General features: G+C 35.3%; 2 protein-coding genes across 2 annotated transcripts; both read left to right on the plus strand.

The window, feature by feature from the left end:
* The first annotated feature begins 545 nt into the window (after positions 1-545).
* On the plus strand, positions 546-3,135 carry LOC139891333 (BI1-like protein). The gene is made up of 4 exons (XM_071874290.1): positions 546-907; positions 1,831-1,944; positions 2,037-2,194; positions 2,726-3,135. The coding sequence occupies exons 1-4, from the start codon at positions 652-654 to the stop codon at positions 2,930-2,932; spliced, it is 735 nt and encodes a 244-aa protein (XP_071730391.1). The 5' UTR covers positions 546-651; the 3' UTR covers positions 2,933-3,135.
* A 5,601-nt stretch (positions 3,136-8,736) lies between these two features.
* On the plus strand, positions 8,737-14,386 carry LOC139888212 (cysteine-tryptophan domain-containing zinc finger protein 7-like). The gene is made up of 11 exons (XM_071871237.1): positions 8,737-8,823; positions 9,572-9,644; positions 9,710-9,831; positions 9,907-10,215; positions 10,318-11,261; positions 11,341-11,660; positions 11,754-13,012; positions 13,133-13,299; positions 13,417-13,568; positions 13,776-13,921; positions 14,046-14,386. The coding sequence occupies exons 1-11, from the start codon at positions 8,737-8,739 to the stop codon at positions 14,232-14,234; spliced, it is 3,768 nt and encodes a 1,255-aa protein (XP_071727338.1). The 3' UTR covers positions 14,235-14,386.
* The last annotated feature ends 704 nt before the right edge of the window (positions 14,387-15,090 follow it).

Raw genomic sequence — 15,090 nt, forward strand, 5'->3', positions numbered from 1 at the left:
TCTTAAACTTTAATTTTGTAGGCTCAATTGGGCATTTAAACGACTTGACAGTGTTACCCATTTTGGGTATAGGCCGTCAATGAGGTAATATCCCTTTTTAAATTCGTCCCGTTAATATTGACTTGGACCTCTGGAGCTGTACATCCAATAAATCTTCGAACAATTCAATTCCATTTAAAACATTGATATGATTGTTCGAACCAAGTGGACCAAAAAAGCACGACAAATCCACATATCGTACGAGGTATCCGCCTCGAGTATTATTGTTGGTCCTTCGTGATCCCCTCGTGTATTGACCATGTCACGCAACATGACAAATACTCATAGGAAATATACGCAATCGACTACCCAACATCCCGAAAAATCGTTCATCAATCATAGCTAGCCACGTCGACAATTCAGCCATGGTAATCATCGCGATGTGCGCGACAACGGCACGACGAAATGGACTGCAACGGCCCACATAGCTCGCTAGGGTCGTTGTGGCTCAACATTTCTGGCTCGTTCTCCCGGGTGACATATGGTCTAATAATATACACGACTCATTGACTCACTCAAATTCCACTACCTTCTCATCTCAATTCCCATCAAATCATATCCGTTTCAAACCAATCTGAGACAACCAAAATTCACAATCTAAGATCTAATAAAATGTTTGAATTCACAAGGATTAACACAAAAGATGATCATGAAGGTGACATTGAACAAGGAACTCTGTACCCTGGAATCAGCTATGGCGAAAACCAGCTACGTTGGGGTTTCATCCGTAAAGTGTACGGAATTCTCGCTGCTCAGATGGTTTTAACCACCGCCGTTTCGTGTCTCACCGTCCTCTATGCTCCGATTAACGATCTCCTTCGCGCCAATTCTGGACTATTGTTGTTTCTCGTGTTCTTACCCTTCATATGTACGATACAAACCCTAGATCTCAAATTTCATTCTTTTTGCTTGTTATTGTGAAATTAGTGTGTGGATCTAATTAATTATATAGGTTTTATCGTCTAATTGTTACTTTTTGTGTGTGGATCATATGTATGTGTAGTATATCAGTATTTTTTTAGGTTAAATTGTGGTATATACATCTGTAGCTATAATTTATCTGTGAAAATAAATTAAGTTGTTTCATTTTGTTCATATATACGTATTGGCTTGATTGAAAGAGTTGAAGGTAGAAATTTTATAATGTTTAAAATGCAAATTGGTTGTTTTTAGCTTTGAGCGTAGTGATACGAAATAAAGAAGTTCGTTTTTCATTTTCTATAGAGGCAAGATATAGTTTATGAATATTTTTCTGACTTTTTAGTGTTGAGAAGTCTTGTAACTCTGTTGAGCTTTTGTGATAATTAGCAATTCACTAATTATATGTGGCATTTAGGCATTTGTGTCGACTGATTAGGACCCTAGTGCCTCGTTAGGTAATGATTAATTGAAGAACATCTAAACACCGATGACCATAATGTGGATCTTATTGAGTTGCGTAGTAGGTCTCTCTTTGACTTCAGCCTGGCATTGTGCGGGATTTTAGCTACTTCGTGTCTGAAATATAGAAAGGTTGATTTCATTTCATGTTCAGCATAAATTTATCAACTCAGCTCCTGTTCCCATGGATCCTGAAGTTCTAAGTTTTTGACGCCTTGAGGTGTTGAGGGTTTGAGTTAATAGTATGATACATGCATTTAGTTTGACGCTTAATGAAACATTAAATCTCATTGAAGCACAAATATATTAGTTTTTAGAACCCGTACTTTTAATTCATTAGAGTCGTATGCAATAGTCTAATCTTGATATTCTTTATATAAATATAATGAAATGAGGATAAATTTGTTGTAGTGTTGTGGCCGTTGCATGTCTATCAACAAAAGCATCCACTCAACTTTGTATTCCTTGGACTGTTCACTGCATCTCTAAGTCTCACTGTAGGCATAAGCTGTGCCAACACCGATGGTATATATTCCCGACTTCATCTCCTAACGCTTATAAACATTATTTTTGTAATACAAGATATCATGTTGAAATATTCACACTTAATCATACAGGAAAGATTGTGCTCGAAGCTTTGATTTTAACCTCAGCAGTGGTTTCGGCTCTTACTACATATACTTTCTGGGCATCAAAGAAGGGCAAGGACTTTAGCTTCTTGGGACCAATTTTGTTCACCAGCCTTGTTATTCTCATCGTCACTAGTTTTATGCAGGTCCTCTCTCTCTCTCTCTCTCTCTCTCTCTCTCTCTCTCTCTCTCTCTCTCTCTCACACACACACACACACACACACACACACACACACAGAGGGACAGATAGAGACACACAATGCTTCTTTTGGGCATGGCTTTCAAGGAACTGATGGCACCTCTTGGTAGAGGTGGCTGAATGGGCACGTATGCTAAGGTGTTAAAACGGGTTCGATCCGAAACGGGTTAGGTGGGTTGGGCTGTGGTGGCTACTGCCCATTGACACATGTTTGTCCATTCCTAAAATAGTGAGGTGATTAAAGATAAAGACTTTAGCTAATAAGAACAACAATAATTGTGTAAATCAAACAATTCACGACGCACATGTTTGTATTCACACTAGACGTTCTTGGACTAGTTCAAACCATTTGATATGTTATTTTGGCTAAACTCATCGTAACAAAATTGTATACCTGTTTAGTCCGATATTAAACAATTATAATCCAATCGACATGTTCTCATATAAATGGGTTTGTATGCATGGATTTGTTGTGCAGATGTTTTTCCCTCTGGGACCTGTGACAAATGCGATTATTGGTGGATTTGGTGCTGTATTGTTTTCTGGGTACATAATATACGACACTGAGAATTTGATTAAGAGGTTTACTTATGACGAGTACATCTGGGCATCAGTCACTCTATATCTTGACATACTTAACCTCTTCCTTACGATCCTAAGGATGCTTAGACAAGGAGATAATTAGGCATCTTGATGTATACAAAAGTGGTTTGCTAAAATAACTTGATGAATGATTGAACATCTATCTTCTATCCAATTATAAAGACGGTACATTCTGGTATACATTGTATTTTTTTAAAGGCTGGTATACATTGTATTTGCAATTTGATAACAATCACATTATGACCAGTAACATGTAAGTATTGCAATCCAAAATGTCCTGTGTTTTATACTCTGACATTCTAATTCTCTAACGTTTTGAAGATGACTAGACGGATTTTATACATAGAATAGCAATTGGGCGGGTCGAGCGGTTCTGTAACGGGTTAACTGGCACGTCTTTAGTCATGTGGGGACTGGTTGAGCTACAAGCATTTTTGTTTGTGTTTTCAGTCTTTCTTCAATGTCAATTCGAGGTATAACTTGAGTTATTAGTTATTTTTTTTATTATTATTATTTTTATAACGAGAACTTATATAGAATAGAAAACATTTTCAAAAAGAAAACTAATTCAACAAGAAGTACAAAAGAGGACTCCGGGAGGCTCGTACCTAGAACGCGGCTACCAACGAACTATCTATACTGAGCTCACCTAAGCTAAACCGAAACCAAACCAAAACTAAAATAAGACGATATAATGGATTACAAACTCAAAAGATTACAACGAATCAAGAAACATGAAACTGATAAAAAGAACTCAAATGTCCTTAATGAACACGCCGAATTTAGTCATTTCGGCTCCTTGAACCACTTTCTCCTTACACTTTCATTGATTCTTGTTCCTAGCTGGCGGCCACGGGTTTTCACTCGATTTAATAAGATTTACCGAAACCGCCTCTCTTGGCCATGTTATCATATTATCAAAAGCCGCAAACGCCTCATTAGTCATACCATGTTTTGTCAACCTCGAAGAAACACCATTGCTCGACTTCGTAAAACCACTCTTCTTATCTACCTTACCCGCCATAAACAAGTTTTAAATGGCATCCCCATACTCCAAATCTTCATCATCATCCACGAGCTTAAATGATCCCGAGGTAGATGCAACATTCCTTCTTGACCACAAATTCACGCCTTTGAATAGATCCCTATGAGCCTTTTGTATTTAAAACATACCACGACTTGCAATAACCTTCACACGAGAGAACTTCATAGTCACAATAAATCCTTCAACTACGCCCAATCAAAATCTGTGAAGGCCTATCAACTTTCGTTACATCTTCTCGACTCGCCTTCAAATCTTCCTTTCTTTTTCTTTTAATCTTTCCGCAAAAGTAATATTGTCACTATTAACTTCAAAAATTTCAGGGACGGATTCCGAGCCCATCCCAGGCCCAACAGGAGCCGAATTGGGCTCAAGTTCTTGATCAGCAGCAGGCCTATCCGGCCCAGTAACAGCAGGCCCAGTAACTGGACTGTTGGCAGCTAGCCTAGAATCAATATCACTCTCATTCACCCAAATCAGAATCAATAGCACACTCTCCTGTCTGAATGCACTTTCTTGTTTTTTTTTTTTTTTTAATCTAAAACAAGGACCTTTTTCAACAGCAACTTTAGCACCATAATGGGGAACTAAAATATCTTTAGCTAGTTCAACTGATGCACCTGGCACTGTCGAAGCTATGCGATCCACACAAACAGTAGTGTCTACATCATTTGACGTAATAACCCGGGATCGAAACGACTTCTTCTACAACTTGGTTCGCTACAGCAGCCTCACTCAAATTTAACAGGTATCGAAATCTCCACAGCCCCTATTGACCTGAAATGTAATCGGACTTCACCTTCATCTTCTTCTACGACTACATTCAAGTCCACATTCGCCATTTCAGGTTGATCATTGTTAACGACATTATCTTGAACCCCAGTGACTCCATTAACGACCAAAGCGTCATTAACAATATCATTGTTTTGACTGTAAAACGGGTGTCCCGAAAGGATGATTCGGTTTGAAATAGCCAAAACTTCCGAGGGGAACTCGTCAATTAAAACGCCTTCAAGAATCGAATCCGCACTAAGCTCGTTTACCCAGACGTTACAAACCGAAAACACCCCGTCTTCTAGATCGCCCTCAACCGAATCGTGCAAGTGCTTCGGGTTATTGGGTTTAACAAAGGCAAATAACGAACCAACGTTACCCAAACTACTAGAAGCTTTTACGATCTTAAAGACCTCACCGAAGAGGCTTGCAATTTTCGTGGCATTATCGGCGGAAGCATACACAATCGATATTCCTTTCAATTCCACCCACGTAAATCTGCAATAAAGTGACTTGGGATATCAATAAAGTGTTATTGATCTAGAGGTATCGATTTGTTCCTTTAAATATGAGATTACGGGTTCAAGTTCAAGGACAAATATATATTCGTTAAAAAATTTGTGTTTATTATTTCAGTATTAATTACTCTATTTTAATAGCTCTAATAAGTAGCCACATTTTTTAAAGGGTATTATTAACGTATACCTTTATTAAATTGTACACATTTAAGAACCCTTTTATGAAACTATAATTTTATTAAATATTAGAATTAGAATTTGTAGTTACTATTTGATTTTTGATTTTTGATTTTTTAGTCGGATTTTGGTTGTTTACAATTAAAGAAATACATATACACATGATTCATTATTAGAAACATACTAGAGCAGGACATCAATGTACCATGGATTCACAACGATTTATATATGTATGATGCTTCATTGAATCATTGGTTTGTACTAGTTTAATTTGGATTGAATGTATTATGTATTTATAATTTATAATTTATAAATATAAATATAAATATATATAAATAGTTACCGGGTATGTGTAGTCAAACAGTGTGTAGTCAAAAAGACGGTAAGGTCTTATCATCTAGACTTCGAGTATGAATCATTTGGACTTTGAGTATGAATCAATTGTAACTTATCTTCTAACCTATATTAATTTAATTCATATTTTTTTGTCAATAAATAAAAAATAACGTACCATTATATCAAGTACAACGAAAGTTCGCGGATACGAGTTATTCTACCTGTTAGATTAGAAGAACATGTCTCCATCAGCTTTGAACTGCTATTAGCGCAACATTTGACGTATTATAACTAATGTAATCATGTCATGTGTACTCATTTATTCAAATATACAATGGATTAATCAGTTACAAATTCTGACTAGTATGGTGTTTACCCCCTATATCTAACCCGATGAAAAGAGAAGTTACAAATAACAAAAAAATAACTTTTTTTTCATGTGATTAGTACCAAAAAGCACATCATTCTCGTATCTCCAAATACTCTAAACAAGAGCAACAACAATAGCTATTAAACGATTCTTCTAAAGCTTGGAAACTAACCAACTTTCGAACCATAAGAAGCAATCATTCCATGACCATGAGCCAAAAACCGGTAATCGCACTCCACCCAAAGATGAACTCTAGTCCACAACTCGGCTACTATGGGACCAACAAACATACCGTGATCTGAGGACTAAATTCAATACTCGAATAAAGAACAAGCAATGGAATTGATGCCTAAACCTTTACTCTACAGATTTAGTCGAGTTGAAAATCCATTCAACGCGAGTCTTCATAAAAAAAATATTGACTTTTTGAGGAAGAAAATTATTTCAATTAAACACGTGAATTTGTTGAAGGAAGAGTACTGTTATTGATTGTGCGCATAGCACTACCTTGCGTAATGCACAAGTGTGCTGAAATCCGCGATGATCTGCGATGATCCGCAATGATCCGCGATAATCCGCGATGATCCGCAATAATCCGCGATAGTCCGCGATCTGCACAAATGTGTGATAATCCGCGATCCGCACACCGCGAATATTCTGAATATTATAAATAGGGAGCTTGACCTCTCATTTATAGGTTGTTGATTCTCCACTATTTGCTCTAGCCTTTGTAATTTTCACTTGTGACTTTGCCCAAGGGATTTTTACATTGTGTTAAGGTGAATTATGCTAATCAATAATCAAGACCGGGTCGGGGTGGTTGATCACTTGATTTTAAATGTGAAAGACGATCATCGGGGCCCAAAACAAACAACAACACCACAATCCTCCTCATTGCACTCAATTCTAGATCTAATTCCGTGAGGAAGACGGATCTATGATCGATCAGTTATCAATGAATATTATCATTGCCTTAAGGCCCTTAACCGAGAAAGAGTCTTTTTTATATTCAACATAGAGATCCATGGTATCGGAGAGCTCCACTTGTCTAAGGTTTTTTTTTTTTTTTTTTTCTCACATCATACATTTTCATATTCATTTAACATCACTTGTGACAATATACATTTTCTTTTCCTTATCTATTTATCACCGAGTAATTTATTACTCTGCACTAACTTCATGCTTGTAAATATACATCTATAAATAATTCAACATGTTCACATTCCAAATAATAATAAAAAAACTTTGCAACTTTTAACTTCCATTCAACAAGCTCACAAGGGAGGCCCGAAGGAGAAACAAGATGATCGTCCGCTCGGAACATAGGGTTTTAATTCTCAATTTTTTTTTATATATAGACATAATCGGAGATTTGAGAAACATGAGAACTAGAGAAGTACAACAGAAGTACCGAAGACGATACACAATAGGTCCAAAAACAACAATCAAAAGCCCCAATTTAAGAAGAAATCAAAGTTTACTAGCATTTTATCAAGGTCTAATGACCTTTTTTCAAAAATGTTTATATTATTTGTTAGGGCCAAGGGCTTTTTAATATCTTATATTATTCGTTATTCGTTATGGTCTAGGGATTAAATTCTCAGAAACCGGCCCTCCATATTCTCATCACATCGGTCTAACATACATCGATGCTTTGAGCCTTTGATAAACAATTGTGAATGAATAATACGGAACATTTACTCTAGCTACTTAAAAGTGATCTTAGACTCTTTTACCCATTACACAAATGCGTGCATTATTCCATCTTCACATAGGCATACGCATACACTTGCACATTTACACATTAAACATATAACTGACACTAAAAACAGAAACATTTCCTCTTCTAATAAATTTCAATCATTTACATTTAGTTTAGTTTTACACATCATGCATTCATTAAACCTAACTACTCCATTTATGTTGGCCCAAAATAGAAGGATCATAAGAAATCCAATTTGAAATAAGAAAAGGCCCAAATACAAATTTTTATTAAAATATAACAAAACGCACCCTTCTCCCCCTCTTTTGTCATTCATTCTGTATTCTGTACAAATCTCTCAAATGTAATTAAACCAAAAAACAATTTCCAGAATTAAAAAAAACAACAAATCAAAAATCATAAAATCGATCGTTTTGCGCGTACTTATTTCATCTCTATACATAGATTGTTCGAACCAACACTACTCCTGAAATACAAACTCGGTTTCGCGTTTATATATAATTAATATATATAATCGTATTACATACATTCAATTGATCGTTTGTTTATGTTTATTTTGACTATATAACGGTTCGTAATTAGTTTTCGAGGAATTCGATTTTTTAGGGTTTTAAGTTTTTTTTTTTTTTTATAGGTTTAGTTTGTTAGTTTTTAAAGTAATTTGTAGTAATGTGTGTTGTTTGATGCCAATGAGGCCTTGCTTCATTGGTATCCATGTTTCATGGATTCGAGAGTGACCCAGGTTCGAGTCTAACAACTAACAATTAACCTTGCCTTTCAAAAAAAAAAAAAAAAAAAAAAAAAAAAAAAAAAATGTGTGTTGTTTGATCAATTATGTTGGACTTTAGGATACGAAGCTAGGGTTTTGGGGGTGTTAATTTTAGGTTTTAGGGTTAGTGTTAGGGTTAGATATTTATTTACTTTTTTAAGTAAAAAATAGTAAGAGATGGAGGATACTGAGCTTGAAGAAGGAGAGGCTCGGTTTAATGATAATGACGACAATATTGACCCTGATATTGCTCTCTCTTACATTGTAAGGATTCTGTATTTTGTTGTTTTATATGAAAAAAAAATAAATTATTACTTATTTTACTTGATTAAAAGTAATTGTGGTGATTATTGGACCAAGTAGAGTATGATGCAAATGATGACCGATTAGGTAGAATTCGTTTATGTTTATGTGTAATTATCAGGATTTAGTGATTTATTAAACTAATTTAGCAGGTTTATCGAGAAAATCATAAGAAAAGAATCAGCATTGTAATTGTATTCATGTTTGTTTCTGAAACTTTGATATCGAGGACCAAACAACCAAGACGAAATTATAAGCTGCTGTGTACCAGTATTAAAGTTGATGCGAGTTTTATACTCTCGTGGTCTTCTGTATTCTTATGACGACATGTTTTAATCCCTTACAGGAATTATTTACAGTCCTAAAATATATTTTTGTGTGTGCTGTCTTGATAATTTGAATCTTATTCCACTTTTTGCAAGTTGCAGTTTGTTCACTTGTGATTCGTTATTATATGAATCTGGTTGTTTGTGTGCACGTATAAATAGTAATCGTTATTCTATTAGTATAAGCTCATTGTAGTTACTTTCGATGCATTACACCGACCTACACCTTAAAATCGTGTTGGTTGTCTCATTTAGCGACTTTGTTTCCAGTGATAGGTTACTAAGTTTAGATAACTCACAATTTTACAATATGCTATAGAAATGATTGTGGGACCAAACTTTTAACTTTATGTTAATAACATATTTGTTTCTGCTTTGTTTAGGACAAAAGGCTTGACAATGTATTGGGCCAGTTTCATAAAGATTTTGAAGGCTTGATATCTAGGGAATCATCGGGTAAGCCACCCATAATAGATCTTTTCTACCAGACAAGGACAATTCTTTAACGAATTTATTGGCAGGGCCTAGATGGGGTGATTATGGGTCGTTTTTACCTATGTATAAGGATCCCCCTACACCCCATTCTCATATGAAGGCTCCAAGTTTCAACAAACCGTGTTTAAATGACAGTAATCGCTTGTTGGTACGTGAAAATTCTTTGATTACATGATATTTATCTTGGTTGATTGTGACATTTGTGGATTGTGTTATCATTTAGGTTGCTTCGTTAAATCCAGTCACACCTTCAGGCAATGTTAGACCGATGACTGCATTAAACAATAGAAATGTATCTGGTGATCAGAATGCATTATCTGCTAGTAAAGATTTAAAGAAAAGTGAAAATATTACAAATCCATGTGAGAAAAGGTCATTGAAGGTACGAATTAAAGTAGGTTTTGAAAATCTTGCAAAGAAAAAGGTTGAAGTTTGCAGTAGTCTTGGATTAATTTCTCCATCTTCCTCGAGAAGCAATAATCCCGATGATAGTGGTGGCCCGCCTATTGAATCTCCTAGCAGCTTACTGCGTGTATGTTTGACTCTGTTTTTTTTTTTTCTGTTCTTGTTCTATTATATTTGTCAATGTTTATTATCTATTTATTATTTATCTATTCTTGTTAACATGTTGTAGGATATGACATCTATCTTTGTACCTGGAAACCGTCTGCTTTCACCACTAAATGAGAATCTACTTTGCTTAACAGAAACGAAAACACAAACAAACGGTTCCATTTTTGTTGATGATTCCATTTCTGTTTCTAAACGGGAAGCAACTCAAGTAGCTAAGAAAGTCATGCCTTTCAAGAAAAGAGAAACACAAAAAGAATTGGTTGAAAATAAACTGTTCAGTCCTGAATTTACATGCAAGGAGCCAGACGGAAGCATTGAACAGAAAAACATCAAAAAGTTTTCACTTGATGTAAATGGAAATGGGCGGGTCAAAGCCAATACGGGTCCTTCAATTTGTAAAAGTCAACCTGATGCTTTTAAGCCTGAAACAAATCATTTTAAAGTGAAAGTACCTCAAAGACAGAGCAGGTTAATGGGCATACAAAGTGGTTGTAAAAACGAGGTTGATGTTTCTACGAACAAGACAGACCGATTTGAAGAGAAAGTTGGTCTTAAAACTACCATGCGAGAACCCCTTAAAGTAAAAGTACCTCAAAGTATTGATAAATTGCCGTTTGAAAGAAACAGTAAGTTAACGTGCGTTTCAAAGGAAAACTCGAGGTGTAGTATCTCTAGAGCACTAAAAGACAAAAAAGGTGGTCAAAAAGATATTTTGAAGGTGCGTAATAGCTATAAAGATATACTTGACACAAGTGTGGAGGACCAAGTTATACAAGCTAAGCCATTAGACGTGCCAACTGGTAATGGGACTGTAAAGGAAAATTATGTTAATATAAATGGATCATCTGCTGACGTGGCAGTCCCTCAGCAAACAGAATTGGGTCCCGCAGATCCTTCAGACAATTGGGTAGCATGTGATCGTTGTGAGAAGTGGAGGCTTTTGCCGATTGGTATTGAACCAAAGAGTCTGCCTGATAAATGGGTGTGCAGTATGTTGACATGGCTGTAAGTATATTTCTGTTTTCCATTATCTTTTTTCAATAAGAGATAATGTATTATTAATTATTTATTATTGTTTGTGTAGGCCTGGAATGAATGTATGTGATATTAGTCAGGATGAAACTGCAAAGGCAGTGTATGAAATGAACTTATATTTGATGTTGCAGAATCAGAACAGTGTTTCAGTTAACAATGTGCATTCTGAACGTATGAATTCGAATGTTAATTTGGAGATAACGCCTAATAATAGATTAAAGACGAGTAAGGTCAGACCCGAAGGTAGCAGCTCCAGTCTGATGGAAACTTCACATTCATCGATGGAATATAGACCGAAAAGAAAGTGTTCAAGTGTTTCAAATGAGCAACTGCATGAGAAAAAACTAGTAAGCATGCATGCTAATGGAGGTAAGCTTGTTTAAACTATACATGATATACTTTACGAAATGTGATATTATGTGACAATAATGTTTTTTATTAAAAAAAAAAAACTGTTTGCAGGTGATGTGCAGCCTAAAAGGTTGAAAAGAAAGACAGAAAGTGAGAGAGATATGAGTACGTTATCAGACAAAAATGTGGAAATGAATGGGAAGAAACGAAAGTTGAAAGACGGGTGGTCAGAAAGTCAACCTTACGCGAACACAACTTTGGAAAGTGGTGAAGATAGATTAGGAGGAAACGAGAAGAGATTAAAGACTTGTTGTAACACCGAGGAGGTTAAAGATAATAAAGTAAGAACAATGAAAATCAGATTGTCGACTAGTAGTAAGCAGAATTTAGCTCAGGATAAAAATACAGAGAAAGTTACTTGTTTAAACAAGGATCCGGAATCTGAAAAATTAGTGTTTGCTGCTGCCGCCACCTCAAGTTGTTCGAAGGTGGTTTCTGGTTCTTGTAGAAGGGTTAGTTTGCAAGAAGAAATAAAAGGTGGGTCACCTGTAGGATCCGTCTCGTCAGCAGCTCCTATAAGACGTTTTAATCGCGAAAAAATCTCACCTGCTGGTGAACCAACGGTTTCAAGAAAGGCGGAAGTTGGTGGATTAGTCGATTCTACGCGTAAAGAAGCCTCCAAGATTAGAAATAATGTTATGTCAAATAATGAGATTGTTGCCGATACTTGTAGTAAAATGACCAGGAAAGTAAGTGAAAATGGTGTCATGATTCCACACGGGTCTGGGAATGGATCTTTGTCATTGTTTAAAGATAAAGATGATAGATCCAGGTGTCAAAGAACGAATATAATGGCATCAAATTTGTTATTGACTGATCAAGAACCATTTTCTAATAAAATTAGAAAAGTGGAAATGGATTCAAGCGGTGGCAAGAAGATTACTAGAAAACGAACAAGTGACATCAGCATTGGACTTGAGAAGAAGCCGACAACATCATTGACCGAGCATCATCCTGATTCTGAACGTAAATTGAATCAAAAAATGTGCAATTCTGAAATAACATCGTTAACTGTAAACAAAGATATGAGAAAGGACTTGAATGAGGTAGAGGCAAAAGCGGAGACTTGCTCTTTCAGATCCGTGAAAATTACCAGTTTGGATGGTTCGGGTCAAAATGGGTCAAAGATCATGAAACGTCCTAAAGATGCCGCTAATCAGAACGGTAAAACCCTTGTGACTGATCCTCGTAAAACGAACGATGATGTCGGTGTTAAAAGTTTCTTGAAGGAGTATGCATCTGGTCAAACTCATGCTTTGTCTGCCTTCAATAGAGCTAATTTGTCGAAAGAACATGCCCATCGTTTAAAGGTTTGTTATTTTAGTGCCCGCCTCCTTAAAAATTTCTATATTTTACAATTTTGATACTTTATTAACTCATATAATAAACTTATATCTATCTTCGTATATCTATTTTCTTATTGTATGCAGATTTCTGGATTTGAAAGTGAAAGCACCGATGCATACTTTGACTCTGCTATGAAGCTACTTTATACTGCTTCTCTTCTTGAAGAAAACACCACCACCTCTGACTTGTTGACCAAGCCAGGAGGAGTTGACCCAGTCAATGTTTACAGCTCATCTGCTAAACTTTCTCAGTAAGTAACTTGCACACTCTAACACTATCTACTTATCTATTACTTAATTATACAATGTTACAAACAACATTGTTTAAATGCTCAACCTCTTGACTTTTTTTAAAAATTTTTTTGCAGACTTTGTGCTCAAGAATATGAGAAACGGAAAGAAATTGCTGCTACAGCACTGGCCTATAAATGCATAGAAGTAGCGTGTATGAAGATGGTCTATTGCAAAAGTTCAGTCACTAAGCAAGATCTGCAAACAAATATGCATATGACTACTCTTGGTATGTATGTTCAAATTTAGCATTTAAATTAACAAAATTTAAGTTATGGTAAACATATGACTTTATTCTTTGTACATTTTTAAAATAATTAACTTGTCACCCTATCTTATGTTTGTATCATTGTTTGATTGCTAATTTTCTTTTTATATATATTTTAATTTAATTTAATAAAGAGTGTTGTTATAATCAAATTTGCCAACTGTGCAGGTGAATCACCATCGTCATCTGCATCTGATGTTGATAACTTAAACAATCAAGCAATGGATAAGACCATTTTATCAAAGAGTATTGTGCACCCTGTAAACCTGGCTGTTGCTCGAAACCAACCCAGTGTTACGAGGCTACTTGATTTGGTAACTAATTTAAACGTTATATACTGAAATGTTCTACTACAAATAATAATAACCTTAAGCTTGTATGCTTGTTTTGGTATTTTAAATGTGATATTTATTATTATTTGTTGTAATGAATTTGCAGACAAGTGATGCAAGTATTGCAATGGATGCGTCTATGAAATCAAGGAAGGCTTACAAAGAGGTACCTGTTTCAGTCAAAAGGGTTGTTGACTTCAGCTTTCAAAATGTTAAAGAGTTTGTAAGTTTGGTACAAAATGCTCGTGACGCCATTAATTTTCAAGGCTCTAAAGGCAATAGTAACATGCAGTAATTGGCAATGGATCGAGCTGTAAATAACATCCGGTAACATTTTTGACCCGTATGTACAAAACATGATGAATATCGTTTTTGACCCAAGTAAAAGTTGGCCCTTTAGCACTCTGTGATAGTGTTGGGGTATACAAGATGAAAATATGGTGAGGCTTTATTATGTAGGAAGGATATTGCTCTTATAACTTTGTATACCAAATTGGTGTTTGGTTCTTACCATATGAAGATATGATGAGTAATTTAGAACTTAAATTGGTGTTGTGTTGGTTTTTTACTATAAAAGGTAAAATCTCAAGTGCTTATTTCTAATATCAAACCACAATCATTTAGTATAAAATATGCATCTTTACTTTATGTGGTTCATTTCTTTTACGTACGACTTTTGGTCTCACAACACATGGATGAAATAGTTGTAACATAGTAAGTTTGTTCAATTTCTTACATTAACCAATGTATATATTCACTAACCCAATTTTCTTTAACTTTTTTTCCCCTCTATTAGTAAAACCATTTTTAAGTACAATTAAACTTTTATATAATTAGCATGAAGAATAAAGATTAGCTTGAAGATCATCATTTTGAAACTATACGAAGACAATCGAAATCAATAAAGCCAAAGGTCGGCGTCCTATAAAAGATGTTAAACTAAATCAGTCTCTTTAGGCTACTTTAGGTTCGTTAAATTGAAATGTCCCGTTCTTATTGATTAAAAACGTTCCATATTAATTGATTTCGTTGCGAGGTTTTGACCTCTATATGAGACGTTTTTCAAAGACTGCATTCATTTTAAAACAAACCATAACCTTTATTTCATAAATAAAGGTTTAAAAAGCTTTACGTAGATTATCAAATAATGA

This window comes from Rutidosis leptorrhynchoides, chromosome 2 (assembly GCF_046630445.1).
Source record: "Rutidosis leptorrhynchoides isolate AG116_Rl617_1_P2 chromosome 2, CSIRO_AGI_Rlap_v1, whole genome shotgun sequence".
Lineage (NCBI taxonomy): Eukaryota > Viridiplantae > Streptophyta > Magnoliopsida > Asterales > Asteraceae > Rutidosis > Rutidosis leptorrhynchoides.

Coding starts and splice junctions, on each gene's coding strand:
- LOC139888212 (XM_071871237.1), top strand. CDS start 8,737: ATGGAGGATACTGAGCTTGAAGAAGGAGAGGCTCGGTTTAATGATAAT. Junction 10,216..10,317: donor CTCCTAGCAGCTTACTGCGT/GTATGTTTGACT, acceptor AACATGTTGTAG/GATATGACATCTATCTTTGT. Junction 11,661..11,753: donor AAGCATGCATGCTAATGGAG/GTAAGCTTGTTT, acceptor AACTGTTTGCAG/GTGATGTGCAGCCTAAAAGG.
- LOC139891333 (XM_071874290.1), top strand. CDS start 652: ATGTTTGAATTCACAAGGATTAACACAAAAGATGATCATGAAGGTGAC. Junction 1,945..2,036: donor AAGCTGTGCCAACACCGATG/GTATATATTCCC, acceptor TTAATCATACAG/GAAAGATTGTGCTCGAAGCT. Junction 2,195..2,725: donor TCGTCACTAGTTTTATGCAG/GTCCTCTCTCTC, acceptor TTTGTTGTGCAG/ATGTTTTTCCCTCTGGGACC.